This window comes from Stegodyphus dumicola, chromosome 4 (assembly GCF_044657685.1).
Source record: "Stegodyphus dumicola isolate Sdum_Otavi_A_Nest chromosome 4, ASM4465768v1".
NCBI lineage: Eukaryota > Metazoa > Arthropoda > Arachnida > Araneae > Eresidae > Stegodyphus > Stegodyphus dumicola.
Genome location: NC_140771.1, coordinates 172,943,593 through 172,969,834, shown reverse-complemented (window position 1 = coordinate 172,969,834; position 26,242 = coordinate 172,943,593). Strand labels below are relative to the sequence as shown.

The 26,242-nt window shown below is 33.3% G+C and overlaps 1 protein-coding gene across 7 annotated transcripts in view; it reads left to right on the top strand.

The window, feature by feature from the left end:
- The window catches only part of LOC118197748 (uncharacterized), a 429,345-nt gene that overhangs the window by 382,318 nt on the left and 20,785 nt on the right, over positions 1–26,242 (top strand). For 6 of the 7 annotated variants that reach the window (XM_085815784.1, XM_085815785.1, XM_085815783.1 and 3 more), the window contains 3 exons: positions 15,703–15,798; positions 18,998–19,120; positions 25,179–25,256. In XM_085815784.1, coding sequence (XP_085671910.1) covers positions 15,703–15,798; positions 18,998–19,120; positions 25,179–25,256 — 297 coding nt within the window. Of the gene's footprint in view, positions 1–3,916; positions 4,049–15,702; positions 15,799–18,997; positions 19,121–25,178; positions 25,257–26,242 lie in introns of those variants that run through there. The other variant, XM_085815790.1, reaches the window with a different exon arrangement.

Here is a 26,242-nt window from a genome sequence, read left to right as displayed (position 1 = left end):
TAAACAAATATAGTGAATTTTAAAGAGTGCATTTATTTTAATGTGGTTTATGCGTTCTCGACGAAGTAGATTTAATTCAATCCAATAAGTTTAAATGAAATACAGGAAAAAATGCGTATAATTTAATACTCCGTACAAGGAAGTCATGTGGTGTACACATTCAATTTTTTTATTAATTTTTTAAAAAATATATTTGCAACAGGAAAATTAACAATCTATTCAAATGATAAAATATTTGCAAAACTGCCTCTTCTTTTATTCAAATGTTTATCATTCGACAGCGTGAATTTGTTCCTAAACGTTTGCTTGTGTTACGTAGTTATAAAAATGTAATGTTAAGTATTTGCTGGCTTTTATTCCATGCTGGGTTAAAATTCTTCTGAAAGAGTGAGCAGCAGTATCATGTAAAGATACAGCAAAAAGCAGGTACAGTAAGACCCCGCTTAACGCTGTTTCGGTTTAGCGCTCTTTTATTTCAACCCGGGGATTCTCCGAAATTGTGCGCAGCGCTAGGTTTCCAAATAACATATCCGAAACAGTGTAGTTGTGTTTCTTGCTTTTTATCATTTGAAACAACATTTGTTGACATTATTGTAAGTTTAAATTTGATATATAATACTATAACGATTAATAATACAGTGACAAATAGTATGTATGATCTTTAGTTTTTATCATGGGTGATAATACGAGTAAAACACAAGAAAAGAAAGCAACCAGAAAAAGCATTTCACTGGAAACTCAAACGCAAGTGATTAGAAGATTAGATTCTGGTCAACGTCAATCTCAAATTAGTGCTGCATTTGATTTTGGCAACTTCAACAATAAGGACAATTCTTAAGAATAAAGAAAAAATACTGTCATCGGCAACTGCAACTACGTCAAGCTCTGCAACTAGAATTACCCGTTCTAGAAATAACATTATAGAGGAAATGGAAAAACGACTGTCTATATGGATTGACGACGAAATTGAACGCAATATGCCATTAAGCCAATCTATCATAATGCCTTCTTGACAAAAAGGCAGAAAATTGGAAACCCAGAATAGACTGAATGATCTGGCTGAGAATTTTATTTGTTTTTAAAAGTATATGCGTTTATATTGTTTTTATTTTTGTAAGAAATAAATGTTTGATTTTATTTTTATTAAAAAAACATTATTAAATTTAATGCCTAACCCATTTTTTATCCGTCTTCCCCTAACCCCATTATTTACATGTTAAGATAGCCTCGCTTAGCGCTGTTTCGCATTACGCTCTACTTCGATGGAACGTATCCCCCGCGTTAAGCGGGGTCTTACTGTATAGAGTGATATAGTCAGCAGGTATACAGCGATATAGTGAGTAGCAGGTGCAAAGGTATAAATATCAGGAAAAACGCGATGAAATCTTACAGCATGTAAGTAAGCATGCACTCTTGCCGAAAGTGAATATATTTTTTAAAATTATGCGTAATAAAGCCAATTCCATATCTCGCATTGTCTGAATGCTCTATTTTTTATGGATGCAGGAGATGTTAGATTATATGTATTCACTTTGCTCTTTTTTGTCAATTGTTGTGGGACAAAAGTGCTTTCAAAACCTAATTGAAGTTGCCCGTATCTCTAATAGGAATCGAGGTAGCCCCCATTCTACCTAAAAATGGGGACCAGTGCTCCTAAGCTTGCCTAATCATGACCTATTTTATTAGTGAGAAGGAAAGAAAATAAAACGAGAACCATAATATTATATTGCAATTTATCCATAATTTGTCTTGGTATTAATTATATCTCATCTGTTTTAAACGTGCTTTATACTTTTTCTGTGTTTGTAAGGTTAACGAATTATCGTTCATCTTACCTTAAAATTTAAAAGCACTAATTTAACATAACTAATAGTAAAAGCCACTAAAAATTTTATTTTTACTTCGGATATTTTTAAAGCAAAAAATGCACAATTTACCAACATATAAGAACAAAAACAGAACTCAGCTCACTGAGCCGAGTAACAGAGTGGGTATATATATATATACATATTTATATACTTTTGCGGTGCAGCCGATTGCAACCAAAAAGGAAGGTGGACAAATAAATGCTATAGCAGTCCTATATACAAAATTTCAACGTTCTTGAGGGTACTCGTTTTTGAGTTATACGAGATACACACATACGTACGTACGTACACACGCCACGAAACGAATCTCTTCTGAATCCATTTTAAATTAGTTTTATAATTCGTTTGGGGAAAAAGAGTCATTATTCTGCCCTTACGTACAGATGTCACGCAGAAACATCGTTGAATTGCATTCGATAGCAGTCAAAATGGATATTTTCGTTGAAATATGGCACCCAAAATTTTTCGTGATTACAATACTTCCTTTCCATCGCACAAGGAAGTAAAGATAAAAGACGCTCAATCTTCAAACAATTTTTGAGCGCTTTTCTTCTTCTTATATACACAGCGATATATTTTCGCTTAAAAAACATCAGAAGATTCCACCAGCTCGGCATTGCACACCAGTTCGGCATTCTGCACCAGCTATCTACCAAATTCATCTCATCATTGTTCCGTTTAGCAATTTTGTGGCAAAATATTGTATTCTTGCAGAATATCTTCAAACAGTTTTTGAGCGCTGTTCTTCTTATATACACAGCGATATAGTTTCGCTTAAAAAGCATCAGAAGATTCCAACAGCTCGGCATTGCGCACCAGCTATCTACCAAACTCATCTTATCATTGCTCCGTTTAGCAATTTTGTGGCAAAATATTGCATTTTTGCAGAATATTTACCGCAGTTTTTTCTACATCTGGTAAATTCCACAGGGAATATTTTAAGATCGAGTTAAAAGCACAAAATGTTCCGATTTGTCTGAAAACAAAATCCTTGAAAGAAACAAAAAGAATACATACTATAAGGTGTTTCTCCCGCCTTCTCAGCGAGCCTTCGTGGTGTAGTGGTCTGCACACTCATCCCGTAATTGAGAGGTCCGCGGTTCGATTCCCGGCGAAAGAGTTGCTAATTTTTCATCTTTCCTGCTTTTCCAATTAACCTAATGACTCTACAATTCGATAAAAACAACGTTGCTTATCTAAATAATTTTTATGATCATAGTTGGCTGAAGCATGTTTATATGCATGGTCGCCAGAGTTTGTAAAATTTTGAAAATTTAGCGACTTATTCTAAGGTGGTTGGGATAATAAGAACCTTGTCATTTGCATTTGCAATAAATAATAAAAAAAATCAAATGTTTGAAAATAAATCTGCCTAAAATTATATAAAGGTGACAGAAATTGCTTTTACAAACAACCTTTCATATCTGACTTTTTCTTTGTGTAATAAAATGACAAATGCGCAGCAAATATCTAAAATGTAATTTTTAGTTAGTTTGCGGAATAGAAGGGAATGGCTTACGATTTGCGTTTAAAATAAACAAAAAGGTAATTTAGAGTTTTAGCTAATAATAAGAATTCATGAAGGCGTAAAAAGTTTATTATATTTTAACAGTTGACCCGACCGTTAAACGACTTAAAGGTAATTTAAAAAAACTTAATTGTTTTCTTTCGGGTTATTTCTTGTTGCACGAACAGGTTATGATAAACTGCTCCTACCCACGTTCCTAGTTTCGTCACCTGAACGCCAACTCTGTTTCTTTCTTCAAAGCAGAGAAAAACTTCATTAGTAATCAACTCATCTTCCATTTGAATAGAAGATATCTTGAAGTGCAATTTTTTCCTAATGCGGAGTTCTAAAGTCCTCCGTCGCTTTCACTTTGGATAAACTTTGAAAGGATAAGACTACTATAAGGTTATTATCTGATTTTTTCTGATTATTATCTGATATAAGGTTATTATCTGATTTTTTCAAGTTCTAAAAGCGAAATCTGCCATCTTGCTAAAGAGTTATTTGTTATCATTCTCCTCTAAAGTCATGTTTACCTTTGGACTGCCTGGTCATGTTCTGAGCGACTGTTATTATACTAGCTGTAGACAATTGTTTTTAAATGCTTGAATGACTGTATAGAGAAAAGCATGTTGCTTCGGTGACTTCAGGTGGCATGGATTGGACTTAAAAGGTATTTTATTGTTGCTTCTATTTGGTGTTTTTTTTACTACGGAATATTACTGTTCATAGACTGTGAATGTTTAAACTTTTGCACATTCCAAATAATTATAATTAACATATACCAAGCCCCTAAAGGTACTTGCCCGCCATTATTTTCACCGTCATTCGTCATAGATATATACTTTTAATTACAGAAAGGTTTTAAATGGTGCAAATATTCATTCTTTGGCATTTTTAAATTTAAAAATAAGTTAAGTTTGGAGATCATGCTCAGAGGCCGTACGAAAACTGAAAAGGGCATGTATGCATTTGTCTGACATCGGTTTAGAAAGAGATTTCTGGCTTTGATATATTAATTTAAGAGTTTTCGCATGCAGATTATCTCCACCAGTTCCTGAGTGGTTGAGATCGCTGAATAATGGTAGTCTGACTCAGTTTAGATTCGATTCTAAGAAACGGGCTGGCTGCATAATTGGTTTCCGTAATTCCCCCCCCCCATGTGTAACGTGTATACAAGGGAGTTTCTTTCAGAAAGTCCTCCATGAAGGCAGACGTCCTCGCGGCATTGCCGTAGTCAGATAACATAACCTAATTACGCAAATTGTTGCGAAGAACATTATCCTATGTTACAGAACTTTATATATATATATATATACAGCATTATCATGATCTTAGTTTAGAATATATATATATTAAAAAAAAAACAGGAATTTCGAATTTCGTAGCAGATAAAGTCCTTTATTTTCTCTATAACTCTATTGAATTATGTATATATATGTATATACAATTTAAAGTAAAGTAAAAAGAACAAACGATAAAAGACCTATGTGGTCAAAACCTTTGCGCATTGTGCTTCAAAATTTAGAAAAAGTTAAAAAAAAAAAATCCTAGTTCGTACGCTAAAAAGCCGCTGAAATACTGTGGTTCCGTGAAAACATTAGCATAAGCAAAATAAATGTGTTACAAGAGAGAAAAAAATACAACATTTGAATATTTATAAGTAAAAATCAATACTAATAGTAAGCATTATGCTAATCTAATTAAGGTAAATTTAGAACATTAGTAAAAGTACTAACAAATTATTTGAGCAAAAATATAAAAACTAAGAAGCGGTAAATGGCAGATTAGCCTAATTCGAATCTCATTATGGCTCATCAGGGGAAATTATATTTTAATGGACAGTACGCACCGAACACGCAGAAATATGCACCAAATAATCTGATGTTAGACATATTTTATTTGATTTTTATTTATATAAATTCCATTCTTATCTAAGTAGACGCTGCTTAATGAGACCGTGATTAGTGTCATCATTCGAATTTGAACCTGTTATCGAATTCGTGCCCGAAAAGATTCACTATCCTGAGTGAGCACATGCCTGATTCGAGAAAAAAGAGCGGTGACCTTTTTAGAGTTAGTTCACCTACTGAGAGCTCTTGTTGGAAGCGTGTCAGGAAAGTTAGATTCCAATTTTAGGGAAGAAAATTATATTTATTCTTCCATGTTAAAAGTGAGTTTAATTTTTATCAGTTCCCAACTTTGTTAATTTTTTAAAAAAAATTCCAGAATTTTATTGTCAGTTCTATATATAAGAGGTTTCAGCAATTTTAAGGCTACAGTTGAAAAGAGATCAGTTCAGGGAGTTAAAGTTTGATTGAATATATTCTTCCGATCCCTCTGTTCGTTCGATTTTTTCTACTCTTCACTCCATCCTTGCTAACCATTCTTGATTCACTTCTTATTTCTGATGTTTATCATAAAGGTTAATTTTAGTGATCGGTGAGCTAAGAAAAAGAATTAATTTAGTTTAAGCAAATGGTTCAACGGTTTTGCTCATCATTAGTGCTCTTAGCTTTCCTTGGCAAATCTAGTTTTGGGAATTAGAAGTCCTGAATTGTGAGAGCTGTTTCTTCAATTGAAATTATTAATCGCGAATCAAATTCTTGTCATTTGTGATGCATGGAGGAAATTTCGATTGAAAAGCAGAAGGTGTTGAATACATTGTCTGAAGCTTTGTGACGAGTATCGCATAATACAAGCTCTGTGATCGTTATGTAAACGTAGAGAAGGATATCTTCGATTGAAATGTCAACTAAATTATTATTTTCATTCAAAATCTGGCTGTACTTGGCTGTTTTGACACAGGGTTAAAGAGACTGTAACGCATTTCATCTATTATTTTAAAATTAATAAATAAGTATTATTAACTTTTTAAACGTTATGCAGTAATGACATCGTCTCTTCTAAATTATAGCTATTTTTTCACGCACTGTTTTTTTTTTCAAATTTGAAACTTTAATTTCATTGCTGCGAATTGCATGTTTGCAGTCAGAGTCAACATGACTACGGCATCACTCTTCACTTTCTGTTTCAGGGCTAACAGCTCTATGAACCAGTCCTTCTAAGACCTGAATTTTATACTCCGTGGTCCTGGTTTTGACCAGCACAATGTATTTTTTCCATTTGTTTTATTCTTAGTAATAAAGTGATTATAAATAAAATTTTGTTCCTTTTGAAGACCTGAATTATAAGGGTTATTTAATTTTTTAAGTTTGAAATATTTCAAAGACAAAACAATAGTCTTCCCTTTTTTTCATGAAATTTTATCAATCTCATTCCAAGTGCAACACCGATTTAACGGGGGGAGGGGACTACGTTAATACTTTTATTTTTGATGACTAAAATAACAAAGAGTAATTCCAACAAAAAATGCAATCGAAGTATTTACTAGGAATTCCATAATTGATTTAAAAAAAAAAATAAAAAAAACTTCGTGGTTTTTGGTATCAATGTTAAAATTGAAGGAAATGATACCCAGCGAAGGAAAGGAAGGATAGAGAAGGAAAGGAACAGTACATGAGAAGGAGAAATGTCGAGTTAACTGAAGGATTTTTATGGATGAAAGCAAGAAATGGATTGAAGATTAAATGCTAAAATAAAAAGAATTTTATGGGCACTGTGAAAAAAAACTATTTAATTAGTAACTTCTAATTTTTAATTTTTCTTCCCTTGCTTCGGATTTCTTTTATCCTTTCTTTTATTATCCCTCAATAGCTAAATCTTCTTACCCTATTCTTCTTTTATAGTAACGCTAATTGTTTTTTCCCCTTTTTATCTCCGTAGAAGGCGTTACATAGCTCCTCCTCCAATATTCGTACTGTGATTTCTGGTACTTGTTACTGATGAAAATGTATCTGCTATTAACCAAAGGCAGGAGGTCGCGCATGTCGCAGTTGCTAGGGGCTTTGAGTCCAAAAGGACCCAAATAAAATTGATTTTTTTGATAAATCACTAGACATACCCTTTGTCTTAAAATTAAGTGAGCATTTGAAAGCTCAAAGGGATGTCAAGTGAGATGGGCTTCCTTTCCTAAATTCGCCATTACTAATATTAGAATTTTAAAAAAAATTCCCTCCCCCCCCCCTTGAACGAAATTAAGGACAATTTTCGCATGTCGCATGTAAGTGGTGAAGAGGTAAGATAAATTTAAAGAAAGATTTTCGACATTTATGTTGAAATGATAATAGATTTACTAACTGGTTTGATGTATATAAAGAAAGTAAGAGAGTTGAAATTTTACTCTTATTAATTTAGGAAAAATTTAGTTTATACCAAATTTTATCATATAAAATCCTAAGCTGGATCTAGCTGGAGTGTCTGTAAAGACACTTTGCCTTTTCTTATATTAACTTTTTATTATAGCCACTTTTATTTGGAACAATCACCATACAAAATGTTAACGCGAATATTTAATTAACCATTATTTAATTAAAATAAATTATTATTAAATAATTTAAATGATTTGAAAAAGCAAAAAATCTTAGGATTAAATTAAAAACAACTTACATCTAACAGAGAAACATATATTTAAAAAAGCTTATGAATCTGCCATTTTTGAAGAGTTAAAAATGTGTTTTGAACTTTTCTGTCAGTATAAAAGCTAAAACTGAGAACTCTGTTTTCTAAAATTTTTTTAAAAGCTTTGTCGAAATGTATGCGTTTGCTACTGCATTTTTAATGGAAAGGATTGCCAAACCGTTAAGGGGCCCACCAGCGGCCGAGCGGTAAAGTCGCTGAACACTGGTAGTTCGGTCCGAGGTTCGAATCCCGCGAACGGGCTGGCTGCATGGGCGTTTTCGTGGTTTTCCCCATGTGTAACGTGTATACGAGCCAGTTTCCCTTAGAAAGTCCTCCACGAAGGCATCCCTCCCCTTAGGCAGATAGCCCTTGAAGCTTTGCCATAATCACACACACACCAAACCGTTAAGCCTTACTTCGCTCATTGTTGATCGAAGATAGCTTTTAATCAATTTCAAGTTTGAAAAGTTTCTGTCGCAAGAAGCAGCTGGGGACTGTTTCTTGGGAGTCCATTTCTACAGCAAATTTTAATATTTGCAATGCAGACCACATTTTAGCTTCGTCTTTTTTATATTCTGATATATAGATACATATGCTTTAATGTTCTTCAAAATCCCTTCTCTTGTAGTACGTTCCTGCATGCCATTATGTGCAGGGCCTGATTGTTAACTGGACCATAGTTTCCTAACATGAGCGTCATTGGTTCGTGAGGCAGCAAAGGCACATTAAGAAACAAGTAGCCAATATGAACATGCTTGGAAAATTTGGAGGCATAAATATTTTTGAATAAATATTTAAACATTCACTTAATTATACAATTATGCATCTTTACATTAATCATAATAAATTATATCAGTTGAACCCTTCGCACGTTATACTCCAAACTCTGTATAAGTTAAATTTTTTTTTTTTTTTTTAATTCCAAGGGATCGAAAGTTACAGACTGTTAGGCTAAAACTCTAAAAGCCTGACCACAAGTTCGTTCCTGCAAGGGGCTCTCCCGAGACAGAGAGGTAAAGTCGCTGAACACTGGTAGCTCGGTCTGAGGTTCGAATCCTGTGAAAGGACTGGTTGCAAAGGCGTTTTCGTGGTTTCCCATGTTACCGTGTATACGAGTCAGTTTCTTTTAGAAAGTCCCTCACGACGCATCTCTCTCCTTAGGCAGGTAGCCCTCGAGGCTCTACTGTAATCGCATAAACCAAACCAAACCAAACCGTTCTTGCAATAATATAAATGACTCACTAATAACACTACGTCTTTTCAATATCTATCATTGCACGTGATATGACAGTAATGTATATATGTTTTCGTAGGCTGAGTATCAAAAATGATTTTTAAAATCCTTAATGGTTACCGTTTTTTTTTTTCGACGGCATAGACGTGTTTTAATTATTAATTTGATTTTGTGCAAGCGCAGTAAATAATCTAAACGTTTTGATACATTTCCAGTTAGTTTCTACCCCCAGATCTGCGAAGTACATTGCTCAGCCTCACGTAACGTTTAATTTGTCTAAACCGTTATTTTGTAAATAGTATGTAAATATACCAGTGAGTTACTATTTTGATACTTGCATGTATTATGTAAAGAGTTCCTATAGTATAGTACAGTATATGATTCTATGAAAGTGATGTAAATAATCCTATAATTTACGCAGTGCAGCTTTTAAGCTTTTGATATACTGTTCACTTGTAGCAACACAGGATTTCAATGTATTTCCTTCAAAGGGCCTTGTATGCCCATGTACCTCAACAACCAATTGTTCGAATTATTTCGCTTGTCCTCCTGGGCCTCGGCCGGGGTGCACATATAGTGGAATTTCTCCTCCAAAGGACACGCAATAACAGCTTAAGCATGATAGCAGGCTTTCTGTCTCCATGGGGCTACAGGATGCTTCGAGATCAATTTAAAGGCAGGGCAGACTCTAGGCATTTTGCTGCCAGCTACAATCCCTGTGGGTCCTAAATTCTACTGCCCGGTGCCTCACTGAATTTAAAATTTTTATCACCTCTAAATTCTGCTACCCAGTGCCTTACTTAAATTCCAAAAATGTTGCCATCTCTAAATTCTGCTGTTCGTTACTTCTCTAAATTCTAAAATTTTTTCTGGCCTTAAATTCTGTCGCGCTATGCTGCCGCCCAGCCTTGTTTTAATGTTAGGGTAAGGGGGGCGTTTAATGTTAGGTTAAGGGGGCATTGAACATCCTCCAAGGGGCACTGAGTAAAAAGAAGCCTTGAAAAGAGGGCAGTGAACAAATAAACATTGGGAAATTATGGCCCACGAATCCCACGTTTAATGTTCCAGATATCGAATGTCTTAAGACAACCACGTCGTTCTTTACAGTTGTATTTTCCGATATAAAAGTGACGAAGTGGCACCCTGAATAAGTACGTGTCAAAGGCCAAGGACGAATTGAAGAGGGGAATACCATCCCAGTACTCTGATAGGAGGGACCTCGGGAGAATTTTAAGTTTTTACATATATGTTGTACCTATATGTAGGAATATAAAAAAGGACGAAGCAAAAAAAAAATGGTCTCCATTGAAAATGTTAAAGTTTAGTGTGGAAATGAACCTCCAAGAATCAATCCCTAACTTGTATTTGACACTAAAAACCTTTTTGAAAGCATGTATTTGGTTTCAACTAATTTTTGCGAGAGAAGCCTTAGCCTTATAAAATTTAACGGTTTGGCAATCCTTTCTGTTGAAAAAGCAGTAGCTGAAAACATTAATTTTGATGAATCGTTAAAAATAAATATTTCTAAAATCAAAACTGCCCTCAAAATAGTTTTTTTTTGTTTTTGTTTTGTTATTGTCGGAAAAGTTAAAAAACATTTCTCAAAAGCGTCAAAAATGGCGATTAATAAACTTTTTTTAATATATGTTTGGTAGATGTAAGCTGTTTTTTCTGCGGTCTGAAGAATTTTTTTTTTTTTTTGTTTGTTTTTCAAACCATTTTAACTATTTAGTTTTAATTAAATGAATGTTGGTTTTTTATTTGTGTTGATGATTTTTATGATGATGACTCCAATAAGGGGGTCTCCAGGGAGATTTCTGCCCCGGGCCTCGATTAGCTGTAAGTCTTGCCGCTGCCTAAGGCCTCATATTGGCTTAATCAAGTCATGGCCACGTGCTAAGGCGGAATAACTTAAGAAATAAATTTTTATTCTGAATTAAATTAGATAATGTTTGTTCAACAAACAGTTGCTGTTTTTCCTCCCACGTGAATGATACATTCGGTAATATCATTGCAGCCTTAATTTACTAACAGAAACCAGTATTTGAAAAAGAATCTTACAGGCCATAAATCAGTCAACACGTGCAATCTCTTCTTCAAGTTGAGTTCCTATGTTTGGGTGTAACTTAGTATTCTTGCGATAAAGTGTGGGTGTGACAAGCCTGGATCAACACAATCCGTGGTCCACGCCTTCTTTTTTATTTAGTTATTTTTTCGTATTATGTGTCCTTCTCCACGGATGGTGAAATTTATTAGAAAAATGACCAACATATGGGTGGACAGGTCTCAATTTTCGAAAGGCACACGCCCGCGTGCTTTTAAAGAATTGTACACAAAAGAAGAGAAAGGAACGATGAGAATGGAATGGTAAACGACCTTGCGTAAGGTCGACTTTTTTATTATTATTGCTTCTGACCTGCCCACTTCGCCTCGCAGGAAATGGATGGTATTTGCTGAAAGTGGAACCTCTCCTACTTTTCCGTTTGTAATTTCATTTTTTTAGTTGTTTTATTGTACTTTTTTTCCAACTATTTTTATAAGCCAGCAGCTTAGTTTATTTACTAAACTTTCATCTACTTTTCTTTTCTTTTTTTTTTTTTTATTTCACGCTCGATCATTTTTATTTTCATATGTCATGGATGTTTGGATACTTTTCCCGCTGTATTTAGAACCTGTGCCATTAATTTATAAATAGCTGCTAAACAATGTCATTGCAATACGTTTTGTGTAATTATTTCAAAATTAAATATGGATTCGTGTTTGAGAAACATAAATAGAAATTAATCATGATAAACGGAATAACACCAAATGATAAATGGTTATATAATTAATACCAATTTCATTATTTTCATCAATGAAAGATCTGTACATCTATAATTGGCGAACAGCCCCCCCCCCAACATCTCTGAAAAAACTCCCTTGACCATATGTATCGTAAACAATTTTCTTCCATTAAAATTGTTATACCGTATTTCATCACATATTTTATTATCGCTCGGAAATCGAGAGGAAAAAATTACGTGAATAATTTAAATTCCGAAATACGCGGTTGCAGTAAGCAGCAAAGATAAATTACAAGTACATTCTTTTTTAAGCCCAAATGGGCGCTAGCCTAGAAGGGCTATTAGTTTCAACGGAGTCTTGCGTTAAATCACTTTTCAACTTGTTGCCACCAAATATTGTCACTCTATATTATATTTAAAGAAACAAATAATGAAGAATCTACATGAATGTATGTATATTTCACGCATTGTGTAATAACAATGGTACCTAGAGTCATTAAATTTTGAATAAAATAGACCTCCACCTAAACATCGGCACCTGGAAGCCCAAATTTGGAATTTCAAATTTATTTCATTGCCTATTTTATATTTTGTAAAACTTTAAAGAATTTTTGATTAACAGACTCAACGATTGCAAAGCAAACAGTGGCAACACTGTAAGGAATAAAATATTTTTATCTCCAGCGCGCGAGACTGTCTATCGGAAATTCTAAAGATGGGCTATTTTCATTTATTTTTAGTCCAATATAGCATTATTAGCCCAAATGCGCTCGAAATGCGCTGTAAATGGATGGGGGGGGGAACGCGCGTTTGGGCATAATATAAACTATGAAAGCTTTCAGACTTTTTTTTTTTTAATTCAAATAATTTTCATTTAAAATTCATTCCGAAAAGTTTCAATCTTGTGCTTATTAAAATCGTACGTGCTAGAATGCAATGTGATTTACAGTACAATAAGCTCGATATTGATATTTGGTACCTTACTATTGAAAACCGGAATAATTATTGGTCTAACGGATAGTTTCGATATAGATTTGGGCTTAAGCACGGAATTAATTATGCAGTAAATTAAGCATGGTTGACTAGGACCATCCAAATGGAATTTCCGTTGGGAAATTTTCCAAGAAAATACCTGGAATTCATTGCAAATATTGAAGCATTATTATTCAAAGGAATTCATTAAATATTTACTCAAAGTGTAACGAGTTGCTAGAAGTGCCAGTTCTGTCAGCTTTTGATCATACTTCCATCAATTTACAACATATTTCTCATGGCTGTTTTTTATTCTAAACATTTGTTATGATAATTATGCATCTTAAAATTATGTTATTTACATCCAAAAACATGAATTCTGGCGACTGAAATCGAGTGCTTCCCCCCTCACCAACCATGAAGTTTTTTGGCCTAACGCATATTTTTCTTAGCCGTCTGATCATTGAAAACATTATCGAGGGTGCATCATCGAAGATTAATCGATAAGGGGAAGGAAAACTAGCGAAGCTGGCGCTGGTAGCAGTCCTTACATATTTCAAGTAGTACGAGTCGGGTAAAAATAAAAATATTGTTATTTTTTCTTGGCGAATGTTGTCCAGGGAAAAGACAAAATAATATTATAATGAGAATCTTACTTCTGGCAAAAATGAAAAAGCGTATACCGACAGCTTGTGAGTAAATGCACTAAGATGGCTAAAAATGCGTTTTGTCAAGACAGCAGTACGGTAAATGGGTTAGGACCCATTTTTATGGGAAGTACGGGTAGAAGCTGGACCAGGACATCTGCAGTACCATAAGTGATTGAGGTAATGCTGCACTTAGTTAACTGTTAAAGTTTTTCCAATTCGAAATTCCTAGACAGATCTTCTTGGGATGGTTGAGGACCTCCCACGTCTCTTCCCCTATCCCCAACATCTAGATAGGATTTCAGCTAGCTGTGGCCTCAAAGATTCTATGTGTTTGTAAACATCCCTGCCTTTTTCTGGCATTCGAACTCAGGGTTTCGGGACTGCTGTCATATCCTTTGGATGGCCTGTTCCTTACGGCAACAGACAGCTGTAGACATTCTCACGGAACTCATTCGCGTGGTAGATAAGCAGTAACTACTAGTATTTTGCGCATTCATCCGGCTATTGGTGGGCTTTTCATGGATTATTTTATAAGGTTACAAATGAGAGGAATACCATCCGATCCAAATAGTCTAAAAATATACCTTATGATCTTGTTTGGGTCGCCTCTAATTATAAGGTATTTTCTCCCTCATTCCAGCATGCCTTCGTGGTGTAACTGTAGCACACTCGGCGCGTTTCGAGAGGTCAAGGTTCGAGTCCCGGCGAGGCCTTTGCACATTTTTCACGTCTACTGCTTCAAGAATTCCAATGACTGTACAGTCTATAAAAGTAAAGCAAGACAGTTTCATCACTGAAGTAGTGTGCCTGAAAGTGTTCCAGTTCTTGAATGAGAATAAAGCATGATCGAAATTGTTCTTTCAGCTCTGTCTTGCTAAAGAGTGAATTACAAGTGCCTCAAGTTGTTGTTTAAGAATTTTGGATTTGTAACTGCGAAAAAACGTAAAATACTTCTGTGCTGTACAAAATTCTACACAGACGACTCTTCGTAACTTATTTTGCCAAGCAGATACGATCCTTTGCTATTGAAATTTTGCAGTTGCGTTTACTCGAAATATTTGCGATGTGTGTACCTTTTATCATTGCGATTTTTTGATTTCGCATGATAGAAGGACCGAAGATCTCAAACACATGCGTGTACAAGAACACACGGAAACCCTTGTTAACGGGAACAAATCTGAGAGTCAGTTGCTTTTAACAAAATTACGATGCCGCCTTCTTAAACCTTCACCGCTCTATCAATGGCTGAGCGATTAAAGATTCTCAATGCTGATAGTTCTTTTTGGGTTCGAATCCAGACGAATTCCCTGGTTGCATGGTTGGTTTTCCTCATGTGAATACGAGCTAATTTCTTTTAGAAATTCCTCCACGAGGGAATCACTTCTGCTAGACAGGTAGTCCTCAAGTATTTTGCAATTACTCGTAAAACCAAAAATCTAAAAATTTAAATCGCCAATCCGATTTGTAACATATTTCACACGTTTACACGCGTTTCATGTTTTTTCGCATGACCATTGAATCTAAGGAGTTTTATTCAAAATCTGCCAATCTAAAGATGTTTTTTCATAAACTCAATTTTAAAAAGTAACTTTAGTTTGGCTTTGGGTATTATGTATGAAACTAGGCATTTTAAGGATATCTGCTAAAGATTTGCTTTATTAGATTAATTTTATCGTGAAATAATTCTGCTAGCAATTTTTCGATAATGAATATAATACTATCTTAAAAAAATCATCAAAAATATCCGCAGAATATTTTTACTTCTGGAAAAATATGGACGAATATTGTTCAAATGAACTGGATGACTGAGCGTTAACTCGATCACGGAATTCAATGCTTACTGCTTAAAACTAATTAATCTAGAATTTCATTTTGTCTAATTTTAAATTTCATCTTTTCAACATCGAGAATCATTTAGATACTTTTAAAGTCTGAAATTTATGCGCTGCTATTAATATAGAAACGTTCTAAAAAGAAAGGGCGAACGCGCTCAGGAGGTGGGGAAATTCACGCTTCCGGTTTTTGAACTCCGTATCGAACGCGAGGTGAAAATAAATTCGCGGCGTGGTTCTGTATGTTTAACGATAGGATGCTGAGGAGAAAATTTCCTCCTCACGTTTAGGAGAGGAGAGGTGATTGATATTTTTCTCCTTTTTCTCATTTACAGGATGCTCTGCGGACGATGTTGACGCAGTACTTGGAGCGCTTTTCCCAGCTGGCTGGGAGTCTTATCAACTGCGGACCCGTTCTTAACTGGCTGGAGGTGAGCTTTTGCATTCTTACATTCCTAATTTTTCTGGAAATAAAAACTGTGCTTTTTCCAAACTACCGCCGCTAAACTACGTGATGCTGCGTTCAATAGTAACCAGCTGCTGTTAGAAAAACAAGCCATTGTTTTAATTAAAGTTTAATTTAAAGCACCACCACGGAAATGAAAGTAATGTAGCATACCAGTTTGAGCATCTCACAAATCCTTGGCTATTTTTATCCATGTACATATAAATTAGTTTTAAATAAATGAAAAATGTTACCTTTTATTCGAAATAATAAACCTGTTATTCTTTATTGAAAAGGTTTAAAGTTGCTGACTTTTTCCTTAGCTTAAAATTAGCTTTTCGCTATTTTATAAATTGAGGAGAAAGCAAAAATAATTGTTGATAATTACAGACCTAGCCTTGACAGACAGCTTTTAGGATTCTTCGACTTAATTCCATATTTGGTATGCATGAAACATCTTCACATTCATAAAAAATGTTCACCTTTTGTACTTTAGCAAGAGATGAGGATGAATACGTACTGTTGACAGAGCCGGATTTGGACTTGATAAGGCCCTAAGCAATTTGAGGTAAATAGCTTAGGGGCCTTTATAAAGTCTGTTATACAATATTTTAATACTATGTTCATATTATATTTACATTTGGGGGGGGCTAAGCTGTAGCTCGTGTGGCTTATACATAAATCCTGCACTGACAGTTGAACTGTACATTTTCAAACTATGCATCTTTATCCGAAAGTATTCGTGAAGACGGAAATATTTTTTCCATGAAACGATGGAACTTTTTTGACAGAATGCCAAAGTATGTGCATTACTTGGACTATTATAGTTCGAAACAGTTTCATAATACTAATTAAAGGTATTTGTTTCTTTCAGTATTCTAGTGCAAATAACTAAAAATGGCTTCTTTTTATAGCCATTTTGCCTTATCATGGTGTTAGCAGGTGAGCTTGACTCGTTATTGTCCTGCAGTAGGTTATCGGTATACATTTTTTCATTGATTGTAGTACAAAACACTGCCATCATCTGCCAAAACATTTCTTGTCATTTGCCGAAAACACTGCCAATTTTAGAACCAGATATGCCTGGTTACAAAAAGTGATGATGCAAAATACCATTTGCCAATTTAAAAATTTCAGTGACTTAAATAGAATACGAGATTTGCTATTTGAGGTTCTACAGAGTATTCGAAAAAGATGGTTACAGGCTTCACTTCATTACTACGTTAAATATGTAGGATTCTAGTTGTCTAGAGGTTGCTTTGTCATTCGACCAGGGTCTTCTAGTCTAGTCCCTGCTAGAATGACAAAAGAGTTATCGGTCCAGTCTGAATTAAGATGACGAAGTCTTGAGAAGCTTAAACTTTTTTTTTTTTTTTTACTAAATCTTTAAGTTAAATAGAAGGCACTGCTTGTGCATACAAATAACCTCCGCCACTTGCGGGTGTTTAAAATAACATAAGTTGAAATTCAAATTCAAATAACGTATTGAGACTACACAAAATAATCTTTTTAAGTTGGCTCAAATATTTTAACGGTGAGTTTTTACCGTCGGCTAGCAAAATGGCTAAAGCCGGAATATTATTTGTTAGACCCGGATATAGGACATAAATTGCAGGCGAGGCTGCCAAAAGCTCTAACTGTTAAACATTCAAAACCCTCGAATTAAATATTCAAACAATGAATTTGCATTCTGACGAGGACTAAGGAAAGGAGAAGTTACAGTAAAGATTTTAATCACAATAACTGGTTTTTAATTAGTCTAAAATACCTAATAAATACAAACTGTTGCTTTTGCTCTTTATTTTTCTGAGCTTGAGATATTACTCAGAGAAGATCGACGAATTAATTGTGTCCAAGAACGAGAAAATCTAACATGATGAGACCGAAATACAAACTTCCAAACGTACACCTTCTTGGAGCCTTCGCGAAATTATTCGACAACGAGTTTACTGAATTATATAACTTTTCAATAATTAGAATCCAACGCAATATCATGCTATATCATTAAGAAGGATCTAAAAAACAAAACCTCGCCCTGTTGATTTATGACTCCATTACCACTCGTCGTTAAATTTGTAACCGGCCTCATGAAACTATTATTTATTTATAGCTTTCTGAACCTTGAGCAAAAAGGGCATTGAAACATTTTTATTCAACTTATTAAAGGATAATGAGTATTTTGCTAATAAGAGATTTTGCTAAAAGCGTATATAAAATGTTAAATTTTATTTCCACCATCCTTCCAGTTGTTGGTTTGAAATTTTTTTCGTAAAATTCGTTATCATTTTCATAAAATTTTGTAATTGGAAGTACACGTCTAGAATCAATATTTATAAAGCATAATGACTGTTTTAACAATCAGAATTTTAGCTCATAATGGAACTTACACAAAAGTTTACATTTTATATTTACAATGTTGTACTTACTTACAAGGTTGGAAATATTTTTGTAAATTTCTCTGCTCATTTTGAGAAACTTTGAAATCGTAAGTGCCATATCTAGGGTCACATTTAAAGAAAGAGGAACATTTTTATTTGCAGTTTTACTTTAAATCATATTAATCTCATTTGCAAATTAATTAACATTACACCTTAAAGTATACCTTAATAGCAAAATTACGGTATGATAGCAGAAACGCTGTAATTTCCTTAAGTATTATACTTCTAATTTTTATTTCGTAGTTTCTCTTTGAGTTGATTAAAAATGTGATTTGTATGGATCATAAATACCGAAAACTGCAACCCTTCCATCTTCAACACTTTGTGTATTTCATATTAGAAAAGTCGAAGAGAAGAAAATGTGTGTGCCATAGACGTATTCAACTGATCAATGCTTATTAATGTATGGCAGTGTTAAATAGTGGTTTTAACCGAAACGTAGTGCACAGTGAAATTTTTCATTAATTTCATAAGTTGAATTATTTTGTTAACTTTACTGTTCAATTGTTGCGCAAATTTGTTATGTTGTAAAATAAAACAATAAAATAATTGATCCACTTTCGTTTAATATTTATATAAAATTATTTATTCATTATTTAATTTTATTTAATCTTCGTTTAATCTTATCGCCTATGCATATACCACTTTAGATTTGAATTTATTCCCTATTTTTCAAATCTCCCATTTTCATTCCCGATTAAAATGTATTAATTTCTTATTTATAACTTGATATAATATCTTTCATAGTTGGACAACAGAGGTAATAGGCTTATAGTTACAGACGAAGCAGCAATCAACACACCTGCTGTTGCTGCTGCTTATGTGATTAAGAGGTATGCATCCCAAGCTTCAGATGAGATCTCACTCGAAGTAAGTATGAGCAAATGTTACTTTTGTAGTTCGTTTTCTAAAGCTGCGTTCAGACGACGGTATAAGGGGCATAAGTGGTTTAAGCAGAGCTGCGTTGCTAGGCAACCAGTCTGTGCTACGTCACAAAACCTGGTTTAGGGCTCTTGGTATAAAGTTCGAAGTTTTCAACTTTATGCCGACTTGGGATAAGCGCCGACCAATCAGAACAAACGCCTGAAACCTGAATGGGAAAACAGAGCGGGAAAGTTGTAGACACATCCAACGCATGCGCAGATTTTTAGCTTCTCTAAGTGGGTGCGGCTTAGACCCTGTGTCGCAGGTGTGAATGGAATTCCCGCATTTCCGTCCCGCGTCCGCGTCCTAAGAATCTTGCGACTTTGCCTTGGCCGTGTTGGTTTTCCGTTAGCGTGTTGAATCATTATTTCCGGTTTAATAAATTTGTTAAATTTTTGTTTAATTATTTCTTTATTCATTAAAAATGAAAATACACAATTAAAAACTGAAACCAAGATCCTTATAGTGACAGTATACAGCAGAATGTATTTATGCCTTCAGTTGAGAAAATCTTATAGATGTCCACTCCTAATGTATTTGGGGAAAACATCAAGAGTGTTAGTTAAGAATTAATGAGGGATTAAGAAGCTGAACTTGAAAATACCAATGTTATTCCCGATTGCTTGAACGGTCTTAGTACCTAATGGATTAATCCAACTCTTAGCGAACACGACATCAGCCAATATTGTTTCTGAATAATAATTCATTTGAAAGTTCACAAAATTTAAGTCATGTCTGCCTGAAAGAAAGTACAGTGTAATCTCGATTCACAAATTTAATTCGTTCTTGAAGGACGTTCGTAAACCGGAACAATTTTTGTCTGTAAGAAGGTAAAATTTATTAATTCGTTTCTGGGTCACAGATGCCTGCTTATTCAAATTTTGAAACAGTACTTGATATACAAATTTTATAAACCAAAAAAGTTCATAACTAAAAACAGAAATCATGAAATATAAAACGAGAAGATAATCATAATATCAAGCATATGAAATAGACGAAAACTTATATTTTCCTTTATTGTACCTTTTGAAGGAGATTATATGACGTAAGTTGAAAATGATGAAGTGTCTGTTATAGACTAGATGCGATTATATTATTGCAGTTATTTTTATATGCTCTTATTTAATATATTATTGCTGGTATTGTTTATATGCATATATTGATTATATGCTGTTAATGTTTAGCTGCGATTATTATTGTTAGATGTTAGAAGATACTTTCCATAAAATCATCAGGTAACTGTTTCCATCTTTTCTTTGTGTCTAAGCGTCACTGCACTGGGACTCTTCCTTTAGACTCAGCGGGTCGTTGTTTCATTTAAGATTCGTGAGACGTGATTTGCTGTTGCCTATGTTTTAAAATGCTTCTGAATTGAGACCAGAACTGGATTAACCATTATGCAAAATAAGCAGTTATGCGATAGAATATATGATACAGCTTAACCAATACGAAAGAATGAGTGGACAGAAAAAATGGCGTAAATGTATATGGGGGCATCAAAGTCTTAATCCAATCCATTGCCACTGAAAATGCTTATTCTGATTTATCTGAGTGATATCGTCAACGAAAACTTTGCATCTTACACCCCATTTTGTACATATTTCTCGGATCGGAGAACTGGGATCACTTTTTTTTTTTTTTTTTCTTCTTCGGCTGAAGACCTTTCACCCACAATCGCCTTTTGTTGCTTCTTCTGAATCTTCTGAAGTTATAATTCTTTCTTGTTGAGCTCATTTTTATGATCTTCTAATAACTTCGCCGCGTCTTCTTTGTAAACCTCCTAGCTCACGGTCTTGCTTACAGACACGGTATAATAGATAACTTAAAAAGTTCGTATCAAGGCGCTCAAAGTCTCTGCCTGCAACTTAATTTAGCTAGAATTTCTTTCAAGCCAAATTCATGGTCCCTACGGCCCACCAGCGGCCGAGCGGTAAAGTCGCTGAACACTGGTAGTTCGGTCCGAGGTTCGAATCCCGCGAACGGGCTGGCTGCATGGGTGTTTTCGTGGTTTTCCCCATGTGTAACGTGTATACGAGCCAGTTTCCCTTAGAAAGTCCTCCACGAAAGGCATCCCTCCCCTTAGGCAGATAGCCCTAGTGTGCTTTGCCGTAATTAAAATACACATACACACACATGGTCCCTACGAGTCCCTTGCTGCCAGACTTTGTAAAGGGAAATATTGAGAAAAATAAAAGATTAAAATAGGCAATAAAAAAGGTAATGGAAGGTTTGTAAAGGGATATGGTGGAAAGGTTAAATACTGGAAAATATTAAAAAATAAAAGGATGTTTCCAAAAGTCCTTGAGCGTTAAGTATATGGCATAGATTATCTCAGAACATCGTTGAACATTATATATTGCGAACTCTAGACACCTTTCGTCATCCGAGGAGTTTCTTATTCAAGTAGTTTGTTCATGAATTGAATTGTTCGTTAATTCAAACGCTCATGATCCAAGATTCCATTGTATATATTAGTTTCATGTCATGAGTTTGATAACAGCAAAATTAACGTCCTTAAAATGTTTTATGATCAAAAGCGGCATTTCAGAATAAACAATTAAACATCCTGAGGATGCTAGAAGACATCAGATATGAGTTAGAACTATCCTGAGCACATATGCTTATACGTAATATGCTTATACATTTGCTCATACGGGTAAGTAATTCGCTCTTTTAAAGAATAGTTGATTACTGTTCAAATAATTTTGAAACACACGAACTTTTTTTTAAGCCCAAAGGGGCGTTAAGTCTTGAAACAGCATTTTGCTGTTTCAAAAGCGCTGAATCACTTTTCAAATTGTTGCCACCAAATATTATCTCCCTGTATTAAAGAAATAAAATAACGAAGAATGTGTATGAATGTATGTATGTTTTTGCATTATGAAAAAACAACGGTACCTAGAGTCATCAAATTTTGTATAACATAATCTTTCACCAGAATATAGACACCTGGAAACGTGAATTTTGAATTTCGAATTTATTATGTATTTCATATTTTGTAAAAACTTAACGAATTTTTGATTAAAACACTCAACGATTTCAAACCGAGCAGTGGCAACACTGTACGGAATAAAACATTTTTATCTTCAGTGCGCGAGGTGTATCGGAAATTCTAAAAATATACTGTTTTTAAGTATTTTCAGCACAAAGTGACGTTAGCCCAAATGTTCTTGAAACGTATATGTGTCCGCAAATGAAAAAAAACGCCCGTTTGGACGTAATATCAAATCTGAAAACTTTAATTTTTAAAAGAAAGTTTTCAGATTTGATATTACGCCCAAACGGCGTTAAGTTAAGTTATAAAGTTTTGAATTTCTTCTGTAGCATAAATAATGTCAAACTCCTAAGAGACTTTGAGCGAATTATCGCTATGCCTGAAGTAACAACAGAGACTTGAAAAGGTTTAAAACAACCTTTGGTTAAAACAGAACTTGAACATAACAACCCTTCTTGTGCTTAACAGCATCAACTGCAAGTAACAGTCAAAATCAAATTTAAAACTAAGCCTAGAAGTCAAAGACTTCATAATTGTTTTTCAATTCTAAGTTGGCTCAGAGGTTTTCGCCGACATAACGATTTAAATGTCGGCAGCAAATATGTAAAACCAAAGAATTTACAATCTTACCAGATCTAACGAAACTTAGTACCATGACCTCAGAGGCAGACAAACGCTCTGTCTTACAATCCAAAACTATCGACTTAAATACTGTCTAACTCATTTACATTTCTGGTAAAGAAACGGGAAAGAGAAGTTATAGTAAAGTTCTAAATCATAATAACTCGGCATTACTTTCTATTCATTAATTAAAATAATAATAACCGTACAAAGTTTATTCTAATAAAGTGTTACTTAAAAGTTATTAATTAAAAATTAATTTATTCCGTTTAAAATGTTAAATCAAAACAAATTAGAGGCATTCTGATCAGAAAATACTGTTTCTGTTTTAGCCAATAAAATTAGTGCTTTAAAATACTAACTTAAATTTTTTTAGAATAATTTTATTTTTTCAAATGGGAAACAGTTTTAATTTATTTCTTTTAAAACTCTAAATCGTAAAAATATTTAGTTAACAGCATACTGAGCTGACGGTTAAAGATGAGACTTCTTCGCATATCTCAGCTAAAGCAATATTTAAAAAACTAGTATCTGAAGTAAAAAAATACGTGAAAAACAAATTATTCTACTCGCTTCGATTGTGCTACATCTAAAGAATTCAGTGTAATAAAAGTTTTTATTTTTCAAATGCTATGACTCTGAAACCGCAAGTATATAACATAAGAATTTTTTTTTAATTTTAAATTTATTTTTAGAGATCTTCACCGTACCATTATTGCTGTTGAATATTTTTTAATGATGCAAAATAAAAATGATATAGAATCTTATGAGATTGTTAAGATTGTTTAGATCCATGAACATGCATGAATCTTACGCTTTCAGCATTTTCTTCTTTGCTAAGGCTAACTACTAATTGATTTAATTACTCCGTCATTTAGCGAGGCTTTTTTTGTGTTCGTTTGTCGATAGATGGCGCTATTCAACCGAAACTCAAATTCAGAGACGGGGGAAAATTACGTGAAGAGAATGTATAAACGTGTGAATGAAATTGCATTGTAATTTTTTGAACAGTGCAGTTAAATTTAACGACAACGCAGTCATTGCTCCTTATTTTAAAATTAAATGCCGTGAAAAATGATTTTTTTCTTTAACTAGTTAAAGCAGAGCTTAGTTAAATATAAGGCTACTATTATCCATTATTATTTGGAATATTTATCATTCATGCGGCTTGGAATAATTGTCATTCTGAATTATTTAAGATCTTTTACTTACTTTCTTTACATAATGGCAGAAAACGATTTCATACCATATTAATCTTTCTGATTATAGTTACATTTCATTAACAAACGGAGCAAATCGAAGGTAAACATCTTAATGATTTATAACTTTTTCCGCAATTTTAATAATATAGCTAATTATTAAAATAATTTATATTTAACTGATATAATTTGTAAGATAGCCAGTTATAATTTTTATGAGTATGATTATAGTTATAAAAGGATATTTCTAATGCGATGTATAATATTTATTGCTACAAAATAAAAACCTTTTTTCTGTTGCAAATTCTGAAATATAAAGAGCAAAATGTTTGATATAATTTGTAAGATAGCCAGTTATAATTTTTATGTGTATGATTATATTTATAGAAGGATATAACTAACGCAATGTAGTATAATATATAATGCTACAAAATAAAAACTTTTTTTCTGTTGCAAATTTCTGCAATGTAAATAGCAAAATGTTAAACTTGAAGCTTCTCTCAGCTTAAAAGGCAGAGAAACACATACTTTTTAAAATTAATACATGGAATTTGATTATCTAATTCTGTTAACAAGCTATAATTTTTTTTTTTTTTTTAATATTATGTACCAGCTATTACAGTTAATATTATTGTACATATCATACAAGATTTCTAACTAAATAATTTAGACATTTCAGTTAATGTCCAGGAAAAGTTGAACTATCTGGAAAACTCGTGAAATGACGAGTTCTGGATACCTGAAAATTTCAGATAGTTGAGCTTTTTTTTTTAAATATATATATATTATTATTATTATTATTATTATTATTATTATTATTATTATTATTATTATTATTATTCAAATTATTATTATTATTTTAAAATTATAAAAACGGTCATTTGATTGTTGATTACCAACTCCAATGTGTATGTATAGTATATACATATTTTTGACTGTATAAGTATGCTGTTGTGTAAAAATGCTGGTGTAAGTGATGATTGTTATATGTATAAAAATGCTCATGAATACAGTATATAAATAGTAATCATCAATGTAGTGTCGAAAGATTTTGAAAATTTAAGCAAACAGTTTTCTTTTTTCTCTATAAGTTAATGTTATAAAAATGCTTTTAAAAACATATTCAGTCCCTGATTACAATGCAAAATGTGTACAGTTATAAAACTGAACGAAGCTTTTAAATTTTCAGGTAGGTGACATTATTTCTGTGATAGACATGCCACCTCCTGAAGAATCTTCATGGTGGAGAGGAAAAAAAGGATTCCAGGTGAGAAATTTTTCTCTAAACTGAAAAAAAAAAAAATTTAATTAATTTTGCATCTGCTTTACTAATTATTTATTTAATTAATGACATATTGTAGAAATATTTTTAACCACTGCAAATCTCCTATTTAATATTTCAATGAAAATTATCTCATGCGTTTTAAAATGTCATTTTATGATGATCAGTTCAAGCCTATTTTGAAATCACAGTACACTTTTCAAATTTTATATTCTTTTGTAATATAAAGAAAACCTTTTCCTAGAAATTTGGGAGTATTTCCTAGAAATTTGGGAGTATTATTATTCAGAGGTCTCACAGTTAACAAAGATAATTACTGTGCTGATATTTATAAATAATAATGGAACCCTTATGCATGAAACTCACAATTCAAGTGCCGGAGAATCTATTCATGCTTATGATCATTAAAATATCATTAAGGAACATAATGTTTCATATTTTTGGTCAGCATGCAGAAGGCTATTCCAATTTGAAAGATGCATTCCAAATAACGAATAATTTATGTAGTTTGATTGCCACAACTTCATTTATTTATTTTTTCTTCTATATGTGGAGAAGGAAACATCACCATAATTTTAAGCTAAGTATTTTATCCAGTGATAGGAGATTACTTAAGATTTCAGTAATCACTTTTTCTTTTACTCCATTCATATAATAATTATTGTGTCTTTTTTGTATAGGCAGTTAAAATTTAGTTTGTATGTTAAATTAAACAGCAAGTATTTAAGAATATATATATATATATTGTGTGTGTGATATTTTAATGAGTAGGAAGAATCCGATACTTTAAGAGCTGTCAGTCGTCATGGCCGGGAAAGGATATTTTGATGTGCTGCAGCTTGAAGTCTATGTAGTTAGATAGATAGATGTATAAACCACAAACTTCCAGATGTAGCCATTTCAAAATATAAATTTATTCCATTCATAATTCACATCAGATCAATTTTGTAGATAACGGATTTATGCAATCA